Source organism: Caloenas nicobarica, chromosome 13 (assembly GCF_036013445.1).
Source record: "Caloenas nicobarica isolate bCalNic1 chromosome 13, bCalNic1.hap1, whole genome shotgun sequence".
Taxonomy (NCBI): domain Eukaryota; kingdom Metazoa; phylum Chordata; class Aves; order Columbiformes; family Columbidae; genus Caloenas; species Caloenas nicobarica.
This window is the reverse complement of record NC_088257.1, coordinates 5261525-5285233: the sequence shown is the minus strand read 5'-3', so window position 1 is coordinate 5285233 and position 23709 is coordinate 5261525. Positions and strand designations below refer to the sequence as shown.

General features: G+C 47.8%; 1 protein-coding gene across 1 annotated transcript in view; it reads left to right on the top strand.

Moving 5' to 3' along the window:
• The window catches only part of CYFIP2 (cytoplasmic FMR1 interacting protein 2), a 50162-nt gene that overhangs the window by 6081 nt on the left and 20372 nt on the right, over nt 1-23709 (top strand). Inside the window, exons 2-23 of the mRNA XM_065643856.1 lie at nt 837-977; nt 3035-3124; nt 3205-3282; nt 5033-5134; nt 6371-6552; nt 6843-6939; nt 7625-7753; nt 9116-9220; nt 12248-12339; nt 14994-15111; nt 15967-16086; nt 16689-16814; nt 17064-17230; nt 17502-17649; nt 17987-18140; nt 18685-18841; nt 19527-19623; nt 20183-20259; nt 21241-21349; nt 21696-21815; nt 22497-22696; nt 23212-23299. Coding sequence (XP_065499928.1) covers nt 861-977; nt 3035-3124; nt 3205-3282; nt 5033-5134; nt 6371-6552; nt 6843-6939; nt 7625-7753; nt 9116-9220; nt 12248-12339; nt 14994-15111; nt 15967-16086; nt 16689-16814; nt 17064-17230; nt 17502-17649; nt 17987-18140; nt 18685-18841; nt 19527-19623; nt 20183-20259; nt 21241-21349; nt 21696-21815; nt 22497-22696; nt 23212-23299 — 2673 coding nt within the window. The 5' untranslated portion in view covers nt 837-860. The remainder of the gene's footprint in view (nt 1-836; nt 978-3034; nt 3125-3204; nt 3283-5032; nt 5135-6370; nt 6553-6842; nt 6940-7624; nt 7754-9115; nt 9221-12247; nt 12340-14993; nt 15112-15966; nt 16087-16688; nt 16815-17063; nt 17231-17501; nt 17650-17986; nt 18141-18684; nt 18842-19526; nt 19624-20182; nt 20260-21240; nt 21350-21695; nt 21816-22496; nt 22697-23211; nt 23300-23709) is intronic.

Sequence of the window (23709 nt, the reverse complement as noted above, 5' to 3'; positions counted from 1 at the left end):
TTAACCGGGGAAGCCCTGTGGCTGTGGTTGTACCAGCGCTCAGCCTGGGTGACAGCAGCCGTCCCTCCATGCTCGTACTCCTGCAGCAAAGGTGAATGACAAAGGAGCTGAGGGACAGAGAGGTTTGTCCTGGGGTTGCTGTTAGGTAAGTGCCAGTGGGCATTCAGAAACATTCCCCTTTGCTTTTTATCTTTTGTGCAACTGGCACCATTGGCAGCTCCATGGCAGGCCGGGACTGGGCAGGGGACACCACATGTGTGACAAAAACAGGGGAAAATTTTTTTAACAGCAAGTTCTTTATTTGCTGCTCACGGTGCCCCAGCCTGTCTGTGCAGCACTCGATCCTTTCCGGGTCAACTTTGAGAATGCAATTTGTTGTTTACAGTTTCCAGCGCTGTTCATGTGTGTGAGAAGGCGAGCATGTGAGTGCCAGCATCAGTCATACTTTTCTAATCGTGCTGTTTCAAGAGATATTTTTGATAGTGCCACTTTGCATTTCAGAGCGCACGCACTTTGACTTGGGGCTGCTAAAGCTGCGCTGCAGCACCCAGCTGTGCTCTGTCCTAAGCAGTTTTGCATAGAGTTAAGCAGAGAAGGGCATGGGTGAGTAGTTGTGTTCCTCTTATTCTGCATTTCTACTCTCCTGCTGAATCACAGAAGGAGAGATGACATAGAGATGTAGGTTAAATACACAAGAAAACGAGATAAACCGGGATCATGTCTCCTACAGAACCAGCCAGTTGTGGTTGCGGTTTTGTCTTTCGGCTCCTTCCCCTCAGTCTTCTGGCTGCTGGCTGTCTGTCTGTCTATCACCCTCTCTTTTCCTTTGGATTTAGTGTGGAAATTGAACATCCAAAACCATGACCACTCACGTCACGCTGGAGGATGCCTTGTCCAACGTGGACTTGCTGGAGGAGCTGCCTCTGCCAGACCAGCAGCCATGCATTGAACCACCTCCGTCCTCCATCATGTACCAGGTACCTTCAGCTCCCGGAGGTGGTGGGGCAGGGGGCTTGTTCTGGTAGCTCATGCAAAGCACAGGGGCACATGGTGCTGTGAGAACCAGCTGAGAACATCCTGGGTTCACCGTCTTTCAGGAAATGTTCAGAACAGATCTAGCCACAAATCCGTTCCCAAAGGTTTTAAAAGGAAAGCGCTAGAGATTACTGAAAGGGGTCTTTAAGGCTGAGCAAGACATAGGGAAGTTAAAAATGGGGACCAGAGTGCACGAATGGGTAAGAAGCAGGAGACAAGATTCGTGATAACAGCAAAGAGTTCTTGGCGATGTTTTATTGTGCACATATTTCTGTGCTTCCTTTTTATAGTAGTGCGTGCAGCTAAACAGATAAAAATGAAAGTTCTGCCTGACTTTAGCCGGTCTGTGCTGCTCGCACAGCTGGAGCTGCTGGTCTGGGGAGCTGATGGCATGCAAGGGAGGGCAGTCACTACAATTGCTTCTCTGCCTTGAATAACCACAGATTTAGCTGCAGCTGCATTGACCAAGCAAAGCTTGGCATAAGCCCAGGGCAAGGCTCAACCTCCTGCTTTTGGATCCGCAGCAGGATGCCTCGGCTGCTCGGCCACCACACCCTGCCCTATAGCACACACCCAGGGTTAAATATAATATGGGGTTACTTTCTCCATCCTGCCGCTCCTGAATTGCTGACTTACCCATGGCAGTGTATAAATACACCCGTACAGTGATTGCCATGCCATGTACATGGGGGTCTGAAATTACAGTATCTCTTTCAGCAGGTCAGGCTGTGGGCACGTTCAGTAGCGTTGGCATCTCTACAGGTTATCAGACCCAAAGGCGGTTCTGGGCTGCTCAGATTTCAGCTCTCCCTGGAAAATCTCGATATCCTTTTAGCATATCGCTGCTTTAAAGCATTTTTATTCTTTCCTGGTTTGTATCCTGTGAAGGGATCAGGGTGCAGCCTCCTGTCAGGGCCACAAGTGTGTGCACACAGCCGGGCCTAAAAACCTTCTCTAAACTGCATCTAGAGGTACTGGCCAAGCCTATTTCCTCATCATATCTGGTTTGTGCGTAGCCCTCTCTCCTGCTAGCCAGAAATGCATATGCAGCCTCAGCTTTTGGTGTCACATCAGTCACATGTGATGTCCTGGAGGCACTGAGAAGAGTAGCTCTGTGGCCATAGGTTTGTGCTCCCGGCTTTTCCTACTCAGGAAATCAGTTATTGAGGTGAGCGTGGTCACTGTGATGCTAATGTTACTGCGAGGAGCAGCTCTGGGTGCCTTGGGCTTCTGTACTCTCTGCCTTGTAGCAGATACCATCAGGCAGCCTTCGCGGAGGAGATGACCCAAGTGAAGAGCATGTGGACGGGCACTCGGTGCAGAGAGGCTGAGGAGCTGCTTTTTTCATCCCCACCTTGCTCTGCACTTTCTTGTTCCGCTGTCCTGACCCACAGCAGCAGCTCAGTTTCCAAAACAACTGTTCCTCCCAAAGCATCTGCTTGCAAGAGCAACGCTAATGCTGATAATAGCATCTAGATGAGTGCCGACTTTTGTATTTATGTTTTCCAGACATCTCATTCCCTGCCCTTTCTGTGTGTTTATTCTTTGCAATTCCTGCTGACAGGATGTGGTCTTCCCCTAGCAGCCAGGCCACAAATAGAAATTAGGGAGGCTGCATCTGTCTTTGAGTTACCAAGCTAAAATCCTTAGAATAGTTGCTGTAGGTTTGCTCTCTGGTGTGGCTGCAATTCCTTATAACTGATCCCCACCTGGTTTGGCTTGATTTTACAAGGGTTCATCAGTCTTGACTGCCATATTTTCACACACATAATCTGCCGGATTTCCTCTAATGAACATGTGCGGTTCGGAAGCATCTCAGGCTGCACATAGGAATCTATTTCAGATCTTGAGGTGCAGAATCTCAAATTGTTCATAAGCTGCTCCTGTGCCCCAGGAGCCCTACTGATTCTGCCTTTGCCAACACATTCCATGCTGAACTGTATCAGGTGAGCAAACAACTGGCTGTATTTTAACCCCCATCTCTCCATTTCATCCGTAGGCTAATTTTGACACAAACTTTGAAGACAGAAATGCCTTTGTGACCGGCATTGCCAGGTACATCGAGCAGGCAACGGTGCACTCCAGCATGGTGAGTCCCGCGGGCACTGCCCCAGCGATGCTGAGCCTGCAGTACGTGCCCTGCCCCAGCAACGCCTCTCTGTCTTTCAGAATGAAATGCTGGAAGAAGGCCATGAGTATGCTGTGATGCTTTACACATGGAGGAGCTGCTCACGAGCCATCCCCCAGGTACTCAAGCCATTCCCAGGCAGAGATGTTCCCAGAGCACCTAGCTGGTTTTGTCTTCAGCGTGGGTTAGTTTGGATGGGAGACAGAAAAACAAAAAAAGCAGAGAAGACTAAAGCAGATTGAAAGGTCGAAAGGAGAAACCATAGAGTTTTCAAATGGTATTCTTCTCACTAAAGTCTCAACCACAGATCTCAGTAGCTGGTAGCCATTTCAGAAGCAGATCTATACTGCTGCCCTAGCAAAGGGCATCTGCTCTACACTCTCATGTGTATGCAGAGTCTATCCCTGACACCTCCAGCAGTATCTCTCAACTCAGTCACACTCAACACAAGCCAACTGCCTTATATACATTCCATGGTTTCCTGAGCCCCTCCCCTACTCCCCAAAGCAATTGCACCTGAAATTATTTCATTCCCACAGGACCAGTGTGTTAGTGCTACAGCTGCTAACAGGACCCAGCTGAACACAGCTCTGGTCCAGCACAGTACTTGGGATAGTGCTGTGTTTTGTCACTTGGGTCTTGGGCAAGACAGTGCTACAGATCATCTGTTTTGGTGTTTCAGTGTCGTCCCATCCTGGTTGTCCCCACGACCTTTGTACCTCTCCAAGTGCAGCTCGTGGGGTCCCTGTTCTCTGTCCCATCCTCCCCGCAATGCCACAAGTGATAGAGGGACCAGACACCACCACAGCAAAACGTTCATTTACACATTCACCAGATTCGATCTTGCAGCGACCCCTGTGCTTTGCCATGGGGCACATGTCTGCGGCCAGGGGGCCCTATTCTCAGCCCCCCAGTGTGGCTGCTTGGTCGTGTACACCTCCCTGTGCTGCATCAGGGACGATGGTTTTACAGGTGACCAACAGAGTCTACACCTAAACGTGCACCACTCCTCCCTACTGCGAGCTGCATCCTCATGGCCATCAATACTGCTTCACTGCACCATGAAACACCAGGGCTGGGACATTAGATTCCCCACTACAGAGAGCGCAATGCTACTTTTGCATCTTCCCACATGTAAAACTGGCTCATTTGTCCCCTTGCACCCTGTGGATCAGCTGCTAAGCTAAGAAATTTGCACCAGAGCTCTCAGCCCCATCACAGTCCTGGGTCAGCAACAACTGGAGATAAAAACAGAGGAGGGCAGCAGGATGCGCTGCCTTGGGCAGCTGGGGTTTTCCCTAAAAGTCTGGTAATGACTCCAGGTAACTGGAAATGAAATGCATGACAGCTGAATAAGTCCTTAAATTTAGCTTCCTAGGATGCCAATGAAGGTGACTCACTTCATTGCTAATAGCCACATACAAGCCCAGTGATTTTTAACAGGTCAGCAACAGAACCAAAATTATCCCAGCAAGACTAGCAGAGCCATAGCCTGGTGCCTTATGTGTCCATGGGACTTTGCCACACAGAGTCTCAGATAACTTTGTGATATAACATTCCTGCATTGTGTAACAAGTCCAGGCTCCATATTGCATGTGTTCCACCCCAGACGAATGCATTAGAGGACTGTCATTTCTCAGAGTCAGGATTGTGCCTGTTTATAACACATGGAAGGAATTTCATATCTGAGAAATAGTCCCTTCTGCTGTCACCTATTTCCTTGAGAACAAGCTGCCTCTTGGGTCTCTCCATTGTCCTCAGATGGGGACAAGATTCACTGTGGAACAAGCAGAAGATGGTGAGCATTGCAGGCCACAGCTCTGTTAGAAACCCTGATGCTGACAGGGATAATTTGTCTTTGTGATGCAGGTGAAATGTAATGAACAGCCAAACCGAGTGGAGATTTATGAGAAGACGGTGGAAGTCCTGGAGCCAGAAGTCACAAAGCTTATGAAGTTCATGTATTTTCAGGTAAGTGGTCAAGGAAAAAGGCAGAAATAATTTATTACTTTGGCGTTAACCTATCTTAAGCAGGGCTGTGCTGTCCTTGACTGCCTGGCCAGCCTGGAGAGCCCCCAAGCTCCCTGGTAGGTCTCTTCCTTGCAGCCACCAGCAGATGGCCTCAAGTTGCGCCAGGGGAGGTTTGGATTGGATATTAGGAAAAAATTCTTCGCAGAAAGGGTTGTCAGGCATTGGAACAGGCTGCCCAGGGAAGTGGTGGAGTCACCATCCCTGGAGGGGTTTAATAGGCATTTAGATGAGGTTCTTAGGGACATGGTTTAGTGCTAGAGTTAGGTTAGGTTATGGTTGGACTCGATGATCCTGAGGGTCTCTTCCAACTGAAATGATTCTGTGATTCTATACCAGAGACCTGTCCAAAGCAAAATCTGTGCCATGCATCCCTTTTTCAGCCCTGTAATCTCGTGCACGGGTTGGGAATGAGCACACCTGCATTACATGGAGCTAATGGGTGCCACAGGCTCCTGTTTTTCTGGGGTGTTGGCTGGTGGATGTGCAGAGCTGTTCCTCCACCAGTGCCTGCACAGCTCATTCTTCTGCTCTTCCCTGTGAAGCAAAGCCAGGAAGAGCTGAGGGTTGGTGGTGCAGCTGGTGCCCAGGGCTGGATCCGGCCACGCTGCTGGACACCCTTCTCCTGTGCCCACAGGAGCAGAGCTGTGCTCACAGCCCCCTAAACTCGGGAGTCAGCTGGCAAAGAGCACCAGAGCTTAAATTTAGCAGTTGCTATGCTTGACGTGCTTGACAAAATAATACACTTAGGTCCCAGCAGAGGAGCATGTGGCAAACACAGAGCTGCTGTGCGCTCCAGGGACCTCTCCCCATCACCACCTGCATTTATAACTGGCTGCAGCTGGATTTCACTGGTGTGTTTAGGTTTTATGTCCTGTGAGGTTTTTACGCCCCACCTAAAAAACTGAAATGTGATTTTACAGAACTCAGTGCAAGTGCAATTAAGAGGCTTTGAGCCCCCGTCCTTGCCTCCAGCACTGAGGACATTTGTCTGTGCTGGTTTGTAACTCTGCTTCATTCCATGGCAACAGTAGGGAGGGACCTTGGAGCCTCCATCCCCGTCAGAAAAATTATTTGTTAAAGCAAGGAGGTGGTGGGTGGGCAGAGGAGGGTCCTATCCGTGGCTTGGAGACTGCACAGAACCTGCTGCTGGGATGATGCTGTCCCACTGCGTTGCAGCGCAAGGCCATCGAGCGGTTCTGCAGCGAGGTGAAGCGCCTGTGCCATGCTGAGCGGAGGAAAGACTTTGTCTCTGAGGCCTATCTCCTTACGCTGGGCAAGTTCATTAACATGTTTGCTGTCCTGGATGAGCTGAAGAACATGAAGTGCAGCGTCAAAAACGACCACTCTGCCTACAAAAGGTGAGAGGAGGTGAAGCAGCGGGAGCAGGGACAGGACGGTGCCGGGTGTGCCCAGCAGTGAGGCCAGGTGCCTGGGTTTCTGTGCTCTTGTAGGCTCTCTGTGTGGGTTTAGGCAAATCTATGAGCCTCACCGTGTTTCGGTTCCCTCTTGGTAAAAGGAGGAAAGACCAGAGCCGTAGTGCAGGAGGTCTGAGGCAGCTGCATTGCAGCTGCAGGTGAAACAGGGAAGGTGGGTGAGAGTCACACATTGGGCGAGTGATCCTTGGTGACGTTGGATTTCTCCCTTCCAGAGCTGCCCAGTTCCTGCGGAAGATGGCAGACCCACAGTCTATCCAGGAGTCCCAAAACCTCTCCATGTTCTTGGCAAACCACAACCGCATCACACAGGCAGGTCCCTTTCCTCTGAACCGATTAACTTCTCCGTAGGCAGAGGCAGTGATCTCACCAAGGCTGACAGCACTTCAGACCACACTGTGGCAATAGTTGCCTTGTTTGTTGATGGTCCTTGAGTCGGGATGTATTATTCTAGCAGTATCTCCTTCTCACGGGCCATTCTGGGTGGCTTTGGAGGTCTCTTCATATCAAGACAAAGCTGAAGGTTTAAAAGATAAAATAAGAGCTATCAAGGAGGAGGTTCTGTCAGAAACTCTTCTCCTGTTTTCCCCAGTAAATCCATCCAATCTGTCTCTGCAACTGCCTGGGGACTGCAGATCAAACCCCATGGCCCTCCACACTCTACAGGCTTTATAGCTTCTGCTAATTAGGTAAAATATTGCACAGAGGCAGGAGTCAGAAACTCTGCTTCTGCGGGAGACCCTTTCTTTACATCTCGCTGTCTGACATTTGGCTGTTGTGATCGGTCTGAAGGAGAGACCTGTCCTGCAGAAGGAAGGTTGTTCCTTACCGGTGGTACCACGAGGTCAGTCTGCTCTCTGTAACTTAAGAGAAGTGCACGGATGAGGTTTTAAGAAACCGCATCTCATTCTACTCTTAATCCTTCAAATATGTTTCTCCCCTGGTTCCTGCTGTTCCTCTGTCTGTGTGGATAATGTGGCCCCTGTTGATGTTTCAGTGTCTGCACCAACAACTGGAGGTTATCCCTGGCTATGAGGAATTGCTGGCTGATATTGTCAATATCTGTGTGGATTACTACGAAAACAAGATGTATCTCACTCCCAGTGAGAAACACATGCTCTTAAAGGTGAGATTCGGCCATGCTTATGGGGCTGGGTGTTTGTGTAGTTTCACTTTTGTTTCAGTAAAATGAAAATTCCCTCCTGGGACAATGTTTCTCTTAATTTTCTTTCTTTTTTTCCTCCTTTGGGTCTACGTGCATCCCTTCTCTACAGGGCCAGCACCCTCTGGCCACACAAGTAGCTATGAGATGGGAAGGCTCTCTGCATGCCTTCCTCCTCTTCCTGCTTCCCTTCTGACCTCTGTTACTTGGTGTCTTCTGCTATGATACCTCAATCCTCCCATTTTCTCCTCTTTCACCTCTTCTTCGTAGCTGAACAGACTGGATGTGGTCATGGATCAGAGATGTCCCACTCCAGTTCTCTGAAGTGTCACGCCTGTCAGGCAGTACCATGAGCTGCCTCTGTTCCTGCTGTAACTTGGACCTTCTCCCATCATTTCTCTGCTTTCTGGCCTTCTCCCATATTCCCACATAAAAATCTTCCTTCCTCCTTCCCTTTCCTCTGTTCTTCCCCATCTCTGTCTTTTCCCCTAGTCCTTCCCAAGAAGCTCTCCCTGCCTGGGACTAAGCACGTGTGTGGTTGTGGTCTGCAGCTGGTGGATGTGAGCACTGGTGGGTGCCCTGTGCTCTCCAGAGCTAGAGAGGGGTTTTTCTGTTGTTCATGGATGTGTGATATCATGGGCTTGACCTGGGTAACTGTATAGGACATGCCAAAATCACCACCAACTTTGCAACCCTGAATTTTCTTCTTGATGCCCATTCCCAGCAATAATTCCCTGCAGAAGGCAGACCCTTCCAGGTTTGGTTTCCTGACTCTAAAGATCCCTCAAGATTAACATGCCAAAGTATCTGCTTGTTTTGTGTATTTGTCCTTACTGTAAGTCAGTTATTACAGTGATTGCAGTCACTACTACCATAAAAACTTAATTACCACAGTGTGAGTCAACCAATGTTCTTTGAAGGATAATATGGGTAGTTTGAATATCTATAATGATTTGTCGTGAATTAAAGGGAAACGATTCAATCCAGGAGCATATTTTAAATGCTTTCAGTTCTTCTCTGGAAGTAAATGTTTGCTTTTGGGTGGAGAAGAGTTTTGGGTTGCTGTTATGTGGGAGAGAGGAGGAACAAATTACCAGAGTGAGCATCATGTGCTTTTGCACAGGAAACAGAAGCGATCAATCGTGTGTCCTCTGTCTGCCATGTACATCCTTGCAAATGTGTGCATGTTTTATAGAGTCTTCTCATGAGTGTCTGGTGGTACAGGAGCCTGAAATGGTCTTTCCTCGTGCTAAGCAATGAAGAACTGGTTTTGACTTGTGCTGCTAACTTCATGCTAATGAAACCTTGTCTTTCCGTCTTCTCCAGGTGATGGGGTTTGGCCTGTATCTAATGGATGGGAATGTCAGCAACATTTACAAGTTGGATGCCAAGAAGAGAATCAACCTTAGCAAAATAGACAAGTTCTTCAAGGTCAGTGACCTGTCTGGGTGAGACTGGAGTTTATTGCAGACCAATGAATTAGCGGCCTGGACCATTGCACATGCTGTCAGCAAAGAGCAAACCACAGGAACAATTTACAGCTCCAAAATGCACAAAGGGTCAGGAAATTATCTAGGCTGAAGGATGAGGAATGGATTGCTGTGAATGTGTCCAGGCACAGATGAGCGATGCCAGCCCCTGGAGCCTGTGGATGTGGGAGCGGTGCTGATGCTGGAGCTGGGGACCTGGTGGAACCGAGGACCTTGCACATCTTTGTTGGGCAGCGGCTGCCGCTGCGGCTTTGTCTGCTTCTGAGGGGTGAAGGACAGGGCTGGCACATGGGAGATCTGTTTTGTGGATGAGGGAAGGGTGTGCCCGACTGACATCACTTTTACCTCTTTGCACATTTTTGAGGCAGGTTTGCAGTCGGCTGAGGAGCACCAGGATTTCAAGCCACTGGCAAACCTGGCTGGTTTGCTGAGGTCTGTGCTGGTGATGATTGCACTCCCCTTTTCCTCAGCAAGCTGCTGAGCTGAGGAACAGAGGACGCAGCTGGCCAGCCAACATGTGATCTAGCAGTCTTAGTTCATGCATAAACTGTGCTCCCTGTGGGACAGAAAAAGCTTCTTGTGTCAGCTGGGACTTTAGGGTGCTCAGTGAGTTTCTCAAAGGGCTCACCCAGTGGTTTGATGAATCATTTTTGTCTTATCTGAGATCTGGGTTTTGGGCACTGGATGCTCCCGGTGACGGGATGGGAAGCAGCCGTGCAGCCTCCCGGTGCCCATGCACATGTGCAGCTGCGTCCAGCCCTGAGCTAGTCCACAGCTGGAGACCAGGCTGCATTGCCCTGGGGCCGCTGAACACGAGAAAGGTTTGGGATAACCCTGTCTGCTTCCCCCCAAAAATCTGGTGTGTGGCAGAAGGAGAGGGGAGCTGAGAGCCCGCACAGCACCGGCTGTGGCATTCACAGGGAAAATGAGACCCCCTTATCATCTTCTGCACACAAGCTGGGTCTAGGAGGCATTTCAGGTTTGGGGCAGGTCAGCTCTAGGAGGCATGGTGGGATCTGGCAAGGGACAAATGTATTGGCAGCAAAGAATAACAGTATAGCAGGGGGACAGCAGAATAACTTCCCAGATGGAGCAATTAGTTTTCTTTTAGATGTACTGGACTTGAGCAGTCCTTCCAGAGTCCTTTTGTCTCCACTGTATTTATCTTTCTCCTGAGATGGAAAGATTAGTTTTTGTTACCAACATTTGTTCCACATAAGGGAAAATGAGAAGATGATGATTTTTGTGGGGGACCGCAGAGCGCTTCTTCCCCATCAGTCTTTCAGCAGAGTGGATTCTCCCTGCTGCTTTACCCAGAGAGCTGCTGAGGAGCCTGAAAGAAGAGGCCGGTTGTGGTGACAGAGTAGAGGATGCCTCCTTGCTTATTGCTCCAACTTGCAGTTTATGGATGATGTGCTGGGGCTGTGCAAGAGGAGGGAACAGTCGAGCCCAGATAGCTGGTTTCATGAAAGGCTGGTGTACCAGCTGCCACATCCTCACTCTGAGCGAGTCGGGACTGACTTACCTCAATTTGCATCAGGTCCTGGAGACAGCCCCGAGATCAGGGCTCAAATGCCTGCATAGGGGACTACGGACAGACAACATAACCTCATGACAGGGTGATTATGGGGGGATAGAATACCCTTCAGTCACTGGGGAGACTGCTGAGGACTGCAGCTCTGCAAAGGTGATTTATCGTGCCATCCCTCGGAGTCTTCCAAGTTTTCCCTATCAACTTTGCTAATTTAACTGATTCTCAGTCTAAATCAAGCCCTCAGTGTCATCTGTAGAGTTCGGTCATCTCGGTGCATTCAAACAGATTTGCTGTTCGTTGCAAAGTGCTGTGGGGCATCAGATAATCGGGTAAAATATCTTCCCTTGCATGGAATAACTTTGTCCTTTCCAGATTTTTTTCCATTAGCATTTCTCCAGCATCTGCTGTGGTCTCACCTAATCAGCTAAGTTCCACTCCAGACTATCAGATCTCAATAAGAAAAGGCCAACTACTCCTCTTAAAACATCTGCTTATTGTGTTCTGATTAGATTTCTAGTGGATTGACTGGGAATTTGAGTAGTGAAAATGAACTATCCCTTCATTTAAACCTTTTATGAAAGTGCCACTGGGAATCCCTGGTGACAGCATTACACATCCTCTGCACAAGTCAGCCTGAGAAGAGAAGCAGGTGATAACAGGACACAGAATTTGCCACCATCTTCCCTGAATTTTGGGGCAAGGCTTTTGTAGCTGGGTGAAATTGAAGCTTCATATTTTATTGAAGAAATGTGAGTAGCTCTAGGTTGAATTTTGTTTGCAGCTGAAAGCTTAGTGAAGCAGAGACCCGTCTGAGCTTGAGGTACGTTTAGTGCACTTTGAATTTATTTCCCATCCAAATCCTCCTGAGATGTAAAGGGTGAGCAAAGCCATGTTATAGTGCCTGGGTCTTTCTCTTTTTGGAGAAGTCTGACGACACATCACAGGCAGCCGCAGTGCCGAAGTACAGTGTGAGTCCCTGGGGAAAGATGCCACGTGCCTGGGAGTCCAGGCAGCAAAGCAGCCTACAGCTCCTCTCTGAAGGAAGCCGCAGTGACTTGCTACCAAAATACCAATGTACTGGCTTTTCATCCCTCTGTTCTCTTGGAGGATTAAGATGGGAGGCAATAAGCCCTGCTCAGGAATACGCTTTTCTCTCTTTGTTGTAAGAAGAGCCTTTCCTCTGGGTGGTTACAGCCCTGAACCATTCTGGGCTCCAGAGCGCTTACACGGGGTGATTTTCCTCACACAAAAAGCCTCATGATTGTTATCGGTGCAAAGCGACCCTGGGTCCAGGTTTGCACCTTGCTTTAAACAGCCTGACACTTTCCATAGCTTCAGAGATGCAGGATGCTGTTTTCTAATCCCTTGTGTTGCGCTGGGGCCAACAGGCTCTCTCTCCGCCGTATTTAAACCATCTTTTGTTTTCTTTTCCAGCAGCTGCAGGTGGTCCCTTTATTCGGCGATATGCAGATAGAACTGGCCAGATACATTAAGACCAGTGCTCACTATGAGGAGAACAAATCCAAGTGAGTGCCTGCCATAATGTCTCTTGGCTTCTGTGTGTGTCCCAAAAAGCCACGGGAGCTGCGACTCCCTGGCGTGTGTGAGGTCCGTGCGCGGGTACCCGTGTGTGTCCCTGTGCGGTGTGAGTCCCGGCGTGCCAGCTCTGTGTCCCTGTCCCTGCATGGGAAGATGTCCCCGCCGGCCCCGGAACCTACACGTACCGTACCCCCGTGTGCACGGATTGGGGCCGCCGCTGAGTGCTTGCGAGGTGTGCGCGCCCGGAGCTGTGTGAGTGTGAGCAACGTGTCCCTGCTCTGGAGAGATTTTAATCCACATTTTTCGTCTCGGGGACAAAATCCTCCAGAGCGTGAACACAGCAGTGGATCTCTTTGCGGTTAGCCAGGGTGGCTCCTCTAGCCCAGGCAGGTTTCATGAAGAAGGGCAGCAGGAATGTCGGTTGAACCAGGGGGACAGGTGCGCTGGAAATTAATATTGTGGGAGAAACGGAGTCTTTACAGCAGTGCTCAGGAGTGTGAGGCACCGGCTTCCCAGCCTGGCTTCACAGGCAGTTTGTTGCTCCCATCACGTGAATTTGCAGGTGGCGTTTTGGATCACACCAGGCGTATGCGAGGCCACGCTCCTCTTTGTAGCTTTGCATTGTGCTCCGCTATTGCTAGAAGAATCGGTGTTAGGTTTGGATATCCTTGGAAGAGCGTTTGCAATCACATCTAAGCAAAGCCCCTCTGAGCTGTGTCTGGCTGTAATCACTGGTGCAACTTGGCTTTCACCAGTGAGTGGCCGTTCGCCCTGGGACCATATTGCGTGGAAGTCGAGTTTCTCCGGCATGTGTGAGAAGCAGCCCAGCCGAGCTGTCTCTTCAGCAGGACAGGGACTGACCTGCAGTCTCATCTCCCCGCTTCTGTTTGCTCGTCCTCTTCCACCCTGGAGGGTCTGGCTTTTCTGGACCTCCCTTGCCCTCCCGAAGGCTGGTTGAAAAGTGCCAATTAATTGTTCACGAGCAATTTGAAAACAACCTGGCAAAACTTCCTGAGCAAAAGGTTTTTGATTAAAATTGAAAAAATAAAATCGACAAACTGTAATTTTAAAGAATATTTCTGAAAACCCAATTTAAAAGGGAAAAGTTATCTAAAAATTTGCACCTTTTTATCCAGAATCATCCAGAAAGCACATTTCAACAAAACATGTGTCAGCTGTATTTGTTTTCTCATCTCCAAACCAAGGTAGCTCATGGGCTGTTTACCTGTGCACAATTTTAATGTCTGTCTTAAAATCTGTCTCCCCAGGTCTGTGTGCCGTACCTTACTAACCAACATTTCTTCCTCACTCACTTTCCCAGCAAATCGCATGGGACTCCCAACACTAACTGTGCCAAGGTGTTTCCATAACTAATATTGTTTTTGTCACTTTCTTTCCCTCCCTGTCTCCGTGAAAGTGGAATTAATTGGTGTTTTTCCTGCATGGCGCTTTATTTCTGCACTGTGGACTAGGCTGTGTGTGGCAGGGAGGGCTGGTGCAGCCCTGGCCATTCCTGCCAACCTGCCGATTGTCCAGTGGGGAGCACAGGACATTGGAACGGGTAAGAGTTGAGCGATGGGACTCTGGGAGGATGGATTTCACAAGGGATGACATGGTCCAGCACTTCCAGGACCTTCTACCACCACAAATATTGGCAACAAGTGCCTTGCAGTTAACTGTAGGAATATGTCTTCATGTCTGTGTCCTTATCAGAGGCAGGTTTCTCACCTTCCTTTTGTATGGCAAATCTAGATTGGAGAAGATGACCGTCTATCTTTAGATGTACAATTATTTAGGGGAAAATATATAAACAAAACAAAACAAGATCTGAACATTTACGTTGTGATGATGAAGTAAGACATGAGAGTCTCACTGACAGACATTTGCTTGCACGAGGCATTTTGGTGGAGCCCTTCTGGTTCTACATCTGTGGCTAATACAGAATGGGGAAAAATGAGATCTTGAATTAAATAGACCTGATTTGCACCATTTCTTCATATGATTGTGCCTTTGGAAGGGGAGTGCTGCCTTCTTGTAGGACCCCATTACACTGTTACATGGTACATATGGCTAAATGCAAATGACGATCTAGTTCATCTAATCGTATTCTGCTCATCATTTATATGTCATTATATAGTGTTAGCCAGAACCAAAACCGGAGCGGGAGGGATATTTCCTTGCTGGCCTCTTCAGAGTCTTTCCTTGCAGGAGATGGCAGCATGACCCAGCACTTTCAGACCTGGAGGGATGGCCTCTGAGGGCATGATTATCCTTAAGTTTAGCAGAAAGGATACAAACAATGCCGTGGCTCTGCAGCTCATCCTTCTCTGAAAGCTTGCCCAGCAGTGGCCTGGGAAATAGCCACCTCTGACCATGGGGGTAGGTGAGCCCAACATGGACAGCAGCCTTCAGGGTGGATGGAGCAGAGATGTTCAGGCTGAAAGGTGGGACGAGCAACCCCATCATGTGTGAGATCACTTTTGGAACACCTCCCAGACCCAGGGGACATGAGGGGACATGCCCTGAGGGTGCCATGTCTTGAACATGTTGAAGAGAGCAGTTGAGCACAAGGCTTTGTCCCCAGGGGTGTCTGAGTGGAGCCACATGTCCTGTCCTTGAAACCTTTGCTTTTTTTGCCCAGGTGGACGTGCACTCAGAGCAGCATAAGTCCCCAGTACAACATCTGTGAGCAGATGGTCCAGATCCGAGATGACCACATCCGCTTCATCTCAGAGCTTGCTCGCTACAGCAACAGCGAGGTAAGTTCAGTGGGTAGCCACCATCATCAGGCTTTTGAGACAGACAAGGCTGGGAGAAGACAAGTGTGGCAAGAGTATGGTCTGGCAGGAACATACAGTGAGGTGGGAAGGACACAAGTGGAACAAACCACTTCTTGATCCAGCAATAAAAAAGCAAGTTATGAAAAGTCCCTGCAGATGCAAAATCGTGTGCACCGGAATATCTACTGCAAAAGCTTCTGCTCTTTGGCCACAGCTCAGTTAAAATAAGAAGTAGAAAAATTTTTGCAACTAAATGCGAATTGCCAGCCAGGTGTCAGAACACCCATGTCTCACAAATGGGTCTTTTCTGTTACACAGAGCTATTGGTCAGGGTTTCAAAGAAAGTTCACAAAGGAATCTATTCTTTTCATTACTGAATGTCGGAGCCCTCTCTGATCTGATTGTGACTGACTCCTTCATCACCATTAGTTTAATGAATTGTTAGCATTCTCGGCCCTTTTATTTTTGGCGTTTTTAAGTGCTTATTTGAACTTTAAATCAGTAAAGGATTCTGAAGGATTTCAGTAGTATTGGGCCATCATGAAGGAATGGGAAAGTGAAATGAAAATAGTCAGTTTTTTGCACTGAGGTGACAGGTCAGACTCATTTTTCTGTAGGAAATAAATTGACTGCCTGGTTAAAAAGAGCTTTGCCAAGTTATACCCCTTTCCCTAGGGGACAGTATATGCACTGCACGATTTTAGCTTGATCATAAGGTCGTGAGGAATTCATTTCAGCTGGGATTTGAGAGAGAGATCTGTGGCTGTTGTTCAGCTCTGAAGCCTCTGCAGCGAGTTACTGAGTCTGGCCTTGACATGGTGTGGTGTTCTGCAGGTGGTCACTGGCTCAGGACTGGACAGCCAGAAATCAGATGAAGAGTACAGGGAGCTCTTCGATCTCGCTTTACGGGGACTGCAGCTGCTGTCCAAGTGGAGCGCCCATGTCATGGAAGTGGTGAGTGTGTAATGTCCTCCTCATGCCAGGTGAGCATGGACATTTTAACATGGCGAGATTGCTTTCGTGCCACCTAACTTTAAGCCATTAAGACACATGCTAAGATCAGGCAGCTAATGACCCTGAACGCCCTCTGTACCAAATGGAGAAAGAGCTTGATCATCTCACCCTGGACCTGAACCACCCTTTGCAGGTGCTGGGATGTCCCCACTGATGTTAGAGGGGGCCTGAGTGACTGTTCTCCTAACCTGAACACCTCAGTCAACTACTGAAAACTGGTTGGGATGAGTCTGGGTCTTGAGCAACTAAAACTGTAGTTCAAATGATGATGGAAATTCTTCATTTGGAAAATTTCAACCATGTGTCTACACAGTCTGTGGATGTCAAAAGCCCAACATGACTGGCAACCCCCCCAAATAAACAAAAATATATTAGTTCGCTGATATAAAGCTGGGAGGAAGCACAAATTCTGCTCCTAAAGGAACGTCAAACAACTGTAGTAATGTCCAGGGAGCGTTTTCCTGGCATAGGGCCCTCTTCAGTTCCTCTAGCTCTGCTTCTTACTCATTGCAATGTTGACAGTATCTCTTTCCATCTTCCAGTACTCTTGGAAGCTGGTTCATCCCACAGATAAGTTCTGTAACAAGGATTGCCCAGGAACAGCAGAAGAGTATGAAAGAGCCACCCGGTACAACTACACCAGTGAAGAGAAGTTTGCCTTTGTGGAGGTAGGTGCCAACTGCATAAGAACCAGCAAGAGTCAGGGGCCATTTACAAGAAAGTGGTGGTGTAAATGTTCTCCTCAGCTTGTTGTGATCTCTAAAGCAGCTAACGTCAAAAAATTAGCCACCTAATTACCGGACCTAAGTTACCTGAGTAGAATTAATTTAGTCCCAAATTTTCTTAATGTTGGATTTGTGGACCTGTTCATACTATGGAAAAATAGCAAATACATCTGGTTTTAACTTTTGCTTCAGGTAATTGCCATGATTAAAGGTCTGCAAGTGCTGATGGGCCGGATGGAGAGCGTCTTTAACCAAGCCATCCGCAACACTATCTATGCAGCCCTGCAGGACTTTGCCCAGGTGACCCTGCGAGAACCACTGAGGCAGGCGGTCAGGAAGAAGAAGAATGTTCTGATCAGGTCCGTCTGTCCTTCTTCAATGTAATGCAAAGCCCATGTATTTATTTGTGTAACACATACAAGCACGCGGCCCTGCATATACCTCATGGTATGCAACCAGCCAACATAGCTTGGCCAGTAACTCTTTGCAAGGTAACTTTTGAGCGTAACTCCCCTAATAATGACAGCGTATGTCCCCACCTCGGATACGGTTCCTGCCATATGTGCACAGCAGTGCATATTTTCATTTTGAGGTAAAATTAAGCTTTTTTCCCGCTCCCACCCCCTCCAGTGTCCTTCAGGCAATTCGGAAGACAATCTGTGACTGGGAGGGAGGTCGAGAGCCTCCAAATGATCCTTGCCTGAGAGGTGAGAAGGATCCTAAAGGTGGATTTGATATTAAAGTCCCACGACGAGCAGTAGGACCATCAAGTACACAGGTACATGAATCTCCATCTCCTGTGCAGGGAATTAATGGCTTTACAGCTGTGTAGAGTCTCCCATCCAGTGGATTAGCAGCTGTTACCGTGATCTCTTCCACAAAGGCTTCACGCTGTTGTGTGTTAAATGTTGCTTTGGTGCTTAGTTTGTTGTGTAGTTCCCAAAGCCTCCTTTTTTAGGGATGTGATTATTTCTAGCTCAGAATGATGGTGGCTTGTGGGTGCAGAGAGTAGTAGCCACCTGGGAGAAGTGTTGTTTTTCATTGCAGAACACCATGGCTGTGCCTGATGGTGTCTCACTGGAGAGTGGTAACGGTGTGTTAACTTTCTTCCAAAGCTTTACATGGTGCGGACCATGCTGGAGTCCCTCATAGCAGACAAGAGTGGCTCAAAGAAGACTCTGAGGAGCAGCTTGGATGGGCCGATAGTCTTGGCCATTGAGGAGTTCCACAAGCAGTCCTTCTTCTTCACCCACCTTCTCAACATCAGCGGTGAGATTATGGCAGGAGGAGACTTGAATCCAACTCTTGCATGCTCAGACAGGCAAAGGTAGATCATCTTTGCTCCTCATTGACTGATGCAGAAGATTTTCCCTGATTTTTCCCAAATGTTCTACTTCTGCCTGGTACAGCTGTTGTCTGGGTAGTAATCATTATGTGAACAGGAATGAGTCAGCAATAGCAAATAGCTACAAGTGGTAGCTTGTAGCTGGAGTTTTCTTTCCATCTCAGACAAACTTCTGAGCCACTGGGCACAGAAGAAATCTTCCAGAATAACTCTGAGCCATTGAAATGTTCTCCTTGGAGCTCTAGAGCAAAAGGAATGATCCCTTCTTTTTTCTTCCATTACAAAGTGCTCAGACAGCATGGACATGGTCCAGGTTTAAAAACTAAGACATCCCAGAAAAATGTTCCCCACCCAAAACCTGTACAACATGAGGCTGCAGCAGCTGCCTCTTGCGTCCTTCCCTCACTGCCATCCCCATGGGAGTAACATGGGTGCCCTCCCGCCGGGGGGATCTCCTCTGCATTTCAGAAGCGCTGCAGCAGTGCTGCGACCTGTCCCAGCTCTGGTTTCGGGAGTTCTTCCTGGAGCTGACCATGGGCCGCCGCATCCAGTTCCCCATCGAAATGTCCATGCCCTGGATCCTCACGGACCATATTCTGGAAACCAAAGAACCCTCCATGATGGAGTAAGAGCCGATGGGCTGCGTTGGGACTGCACGTGCACTGGGGCTTGGGATTTTGTTGTGGAGTAGGGTAGGCTGGTGATGAACAGTCTGTTTGAGGTGGGAGGGAAAATAAATGTTTCTAGACTTGCTGTCACATGAATGTGCACTGTACAAATACCTCGTGAGCAGAGGCACACAGGCTGTTCGTGCACTGCGCTTAAACATCATAAACCAGGAGCTGGCAACTGCTCTGCTCGGATGTGGGCACTGCATGCAGCAGTCAGAGAATATGTGCAACCAAAGGGATGTGATGATACTTCTTTATGTATATACATGATAAATTATGAGGTGAATTGCTGTTGCGCAAGTATCATCATGTTCATTATGAAAACTTCGTTTTCCATTTTACAGCCATTTTCAGAGCACTCTCTGGAGTGAGGGCAGGATGAGAGCTTTTTTAACAGCAGAAAAGAAAGTTTTGATTGAATAAGTCGCAGTTAGCTCAAATCCAGATCTGTTCTAGCTTTTTCCAGTAAGACACAAGGAGAAAGAGGGAGTATTTGAGGGACTGGAGTGAGGGGAGATGGTAGGAGTGAAGTCAGAGAAAAGCCATTTTTTGCCCTGAGCAGGGTACGTGCGCTGGCTGCCGTTTACGCTGATATGCTCCAAAGTTAACTTAAGACATGATCTGTCTTCTTGCCCTCAGGTACGTACTGTACCCCTTGGACCTCTATAATGACAGCGCATACTATGCGTTGACCAAGTTCAAAAAGCAGTTCCTATACGATGAAATTGAAGCTGAAGTAAGTTCTCTTCATCTTTATTGTATGGAAAGAGCTCACTGGGGTCACATTGTCCTGTTTGACAGCCCCACCCAGCAGTTCAGTGAATTCCTCATAGCTGTCTCCTGGTACTACATCAGATTGAGACGGTTTTAAAAGGTCAGCATTTCCAGAGGGTTTACAGGCTCTGCTGATTAAGGGCTTCACCTCAGTTGTACCCATGGGGAGCAGTGGAAGCCAAAGGCTGTCACACACTGGAGGCATAGAAGAGGTTGTTTGGACAGAGGGTGATAAGATGTCAATAGAAAATGAGAAACCAGAGACCCCTGAGAGGGAAAGGTGATTGAGGATGGGGGACCAGGATCTGTAAGAACATGCAGAAACTATAAGAGGGAAATGTACCTGCAATTTTCTGCTTACCTTTAGCATATGAGAACTGCAGTGTGGTTTTTCAATAGTGTGACATACAGATATATATTAAATTAGAGCTCTCTGTTGAGTGGTATTGATCTTGCATGCATAGGAAGGAGCTGCCCTGCGCTGGTGACACCCTCACGATGTCTTGTTTTTTCTCCCCCAGGTGAATTTGTGCTTTGATCAATTTGTGTACAAGCTGGCAGATCAGATCTTTGCCTATTATAAAGCAATGGCTGGCAGGTAGGAGAACCTGGCTGCTGCTGATGAGCGATGATATCGCTGCATCCAACTTGCTGTTAACCAAAGGCTCCCCTCAGGGACTAGCCACTGCAGGTAGACATAACAAAATAGATCATCCCCATCCCACAGAGCTGGCTGTCCATGTCAGACTAGCGTAGATGGAGAAAGTGAATTAATGGTGGCAAGGAGACATGGTTAAAAATTAAAAAATAATAATTGACATCCTAAGTAGCTGTCTGAGTACAATTTGTGAAGAGCAGCAGAAAAGGAAACCAAGCCTATTGAAGACGTGTCCTTGCTTGACTTCTGTTTGTGTACCAGGCAGATAAGGAGTGGAAACCTCTCATCTCTAAGACACAGGAACATGCATTTGTCCTCACCATAGTAAAGCAGCTGGACTTATAGTGGCCAGAAGGGTACTCAGTATTGTAGGTCACACATCAGACCAGCTGACTGGAGGACTTCTGCAGAGTTGCTTGTGCTGTGGTGGGGAGACAAGTCCTTCGTGACGTTTCCTTCTAACCATTTAAAGAACAGGGATGAATTGTAATGAGAGTCCTCCTCCCATGTCCCCAAAGGTGAAGCAAGTCTTCAGCCTAACTCTGCAAGGAGTTTTGTCTCTAGATCACATTTGGCCTTAGAAAAGGAGAGCAGTCGCTATCACCAACCAGATGTTCCAACAGCAGATCTTCAAGGAGGGAGCACACCAGTACCTGGCACTAGTGATATCTTTCAGCAGAGTCTTTTATATTTCGAAGTGTTTTAGGCATAAAAGCCAGGAATGATGGACAACAGCATTGCAGTCCTCATATAATAACCGCTGCTCTGTGACTTAGTAGTGAAAGCAGAGTTATTGGTGTGTGGAAATTTCTTGGCATTCAGAGCAAGATGAAAAAAAAAAAAAGAAGAATGAAAACAACTCTGGATAAGATCCAGAGAGAAGATGTTTCTTTATTTTCCTGACACTCTTTCCCTTTTCAGTGTTTTATTGGACAAACGTTTCCGGGCTGAATGTAAGAATTATGGGGTGATTATTCCATACCCACCATCCAACCGCTATGAAACGCTGCTCAAGCAGAGGCATGTCCAGGTACAGTGCAAGCAGTAGACTTCAGTACTCATAGCTCTTGGTCTACTACCCTTTTGTTGGTGGCTGGTATCCTGGTGCTGGGCTCAGCCAAGGTCAGTGTTGGAATGAGAAGGGTTGAAGCTGTTTCTGACATGCCACTCTCAGGGCATGGGGCCTGAGGGGAAAACAAGGAATGCTCCACATTTCCCTCCTTCCCTCTTGAAGTGATGTTAAACTCAACCAAAATGTTTGCATCACCACTTTCACACTGAAGCAGACTTGAATATTTGGGTTTAATTTGTGTCTGTTAAAAAAAAATCATCTGTTCTCCATCTGTATATAACCTGCAAATATCTTCTCTTTCCAGCTGCTGGGTAGATCAATCGACCTGAACAGGCTCATTACCCAGCGTATCTCAGCAGCGATGTACAAATCATTAGACCAGGCCATTAGCCGCTTTGAGAGCGAGGACCTGACATCCATAGTGGTAAGAACTGTTATTGATTGAGAGTATGAATAGAGAGACTAATGCACTGCCATGGATACATAGTCAACTATCTTCTGCTTCCAGTCCCACCTACACTAGGTTTCAGCCAGCCATGTATCCTCCTTTATGCTGCTTGGTCTCTACTATTTCTATTTATGCAGCTTTAATTGCATTATTATTGGACCATTAAGCATCTGCGTTAATCATAAGGTGACAGTCAGCAGTTAGATTTTGCAGAGCTCATATAAGAGACTCCTGTGATCTGGGAGAAGGAAATCTTGACTTTAATTCCCCTTGTCAGATAAAGGTGGCTGAGACATCATTTGTGTGTGTACAGATTTGCTGCCTTTGATACGTTACAGGAGCATCAGAGTCAAGTAGTGTAAAATTACCAGTTTCCACCTTTGAAGGATTCTGATGTGAAAACCAGCCAGTGCTCAGTGGGGAACAAATTACTTTTGCTTCTTGCAGATTTAGGAGATACTAGACCAGGACCCCTTGAGTAGAAGTGCTATTGGCCTCAGCCACTGAGTTAGATTGATGTTTTAGCGTTTGCAACATCCTCACTTGCAAAGTTCTGTGTGGGTGTGGATATAAAATCATTCCCCTGGCAATTAAATCAGCTGTTTCTGTTGTCATCCTGGTAATATGTTGCACTTGCTTCTGCTCTATGTGCTGCAGGAGCTGGAGTGGCTCTTGGAAATCAATCGCCTGACTCACAGGTTGCTGTGCAAGCACATGACGTTGGACAGCTTCGATGCCATGTTCCGGGAGGCCAACCACAACGTCTCTGCGCCCTATGGGCGCATCACCCTCCACGTCTTCTGGGAGCTCAACTTTGACTTTCTACCAAACTACTGCTACAATGGATCCACCAACAGGTGAGAAGGAAAAGCAGGGCCCGGGGCACCTGGACACCCTTCTTTTTTTCACAAAATGTCAAACCTGCCACATAAAATTCACATGCATTGCGATGAGGTTTTCATTCCCTATGGGATGCAACAGTTACAGTTAAAATGAAGTTAAAGCCCACCAGCTCCCCTTGGCCTTGAAAATGTTAGTTACAAATTCAGGTAGCGACGTTGGACAGTGATTGCAAGCAACTGAGCTAGTTTGGTTTGGAGGCTTGGTTTACTGAGCAGCAGAGCTGTAGTAGCTGCTTATATATAGGTTTTTTGCCTGCCCCAAATAAGAAGAAACCTTACCTTTGGTAGGTTAAACTGATGTTTTACACCATCAATGGACTGGGGCGGGAGTTTGCATTCTAGTTCATGTAGCTTGGGTGATGAATTGCTAGTCTGCAACTGCAGTTCATCCCAGACCCTGCCATATCTGTACTCAACAAGGTTAACCGGGCTCTGACCGCTCTCCTCCCCATCTCCTGTGCCCACCACAGGTTTGTCAGGACAGCAATCCCATTCACGCAGGAACCCCAGCGGGATAAACCAGCCAACGTTCAGCCGTATTACCTGTATGGATCCAAGGTCAGTAAATGAGCCACGACAGCCCAAAGGGGTGAATGTTGGAAATATTTATTGAGGAAGAAAGAAATGCAAGAACTAATTCATTAACAGAATGGAGGGTGCAGATGTGCAGGGTCACGTCGCCATGTGAAACCAAAAAGCCATGCAAGAAGTAGATTGTGTGCTTTTGCTATTGCTTTCCTGTATTCTTCTCCATAACACGCCTGTGTTAGGGGATGCTGAGACTGCTCTGTGCCTGGTGGTGGCACTGAGACCAAGTCACATATATATAAATGCACAGAGAGGAGAGCGAGTTGGAGCTTCAAAGTACTGCTTCTCCCTGAGGAAGGTACCGCTTCAGAAATGCCATTTGTAGTTCAGAATGGGAATTACTAATATACTCGTGTGTGCAAGCATAGACTACTTGAGAC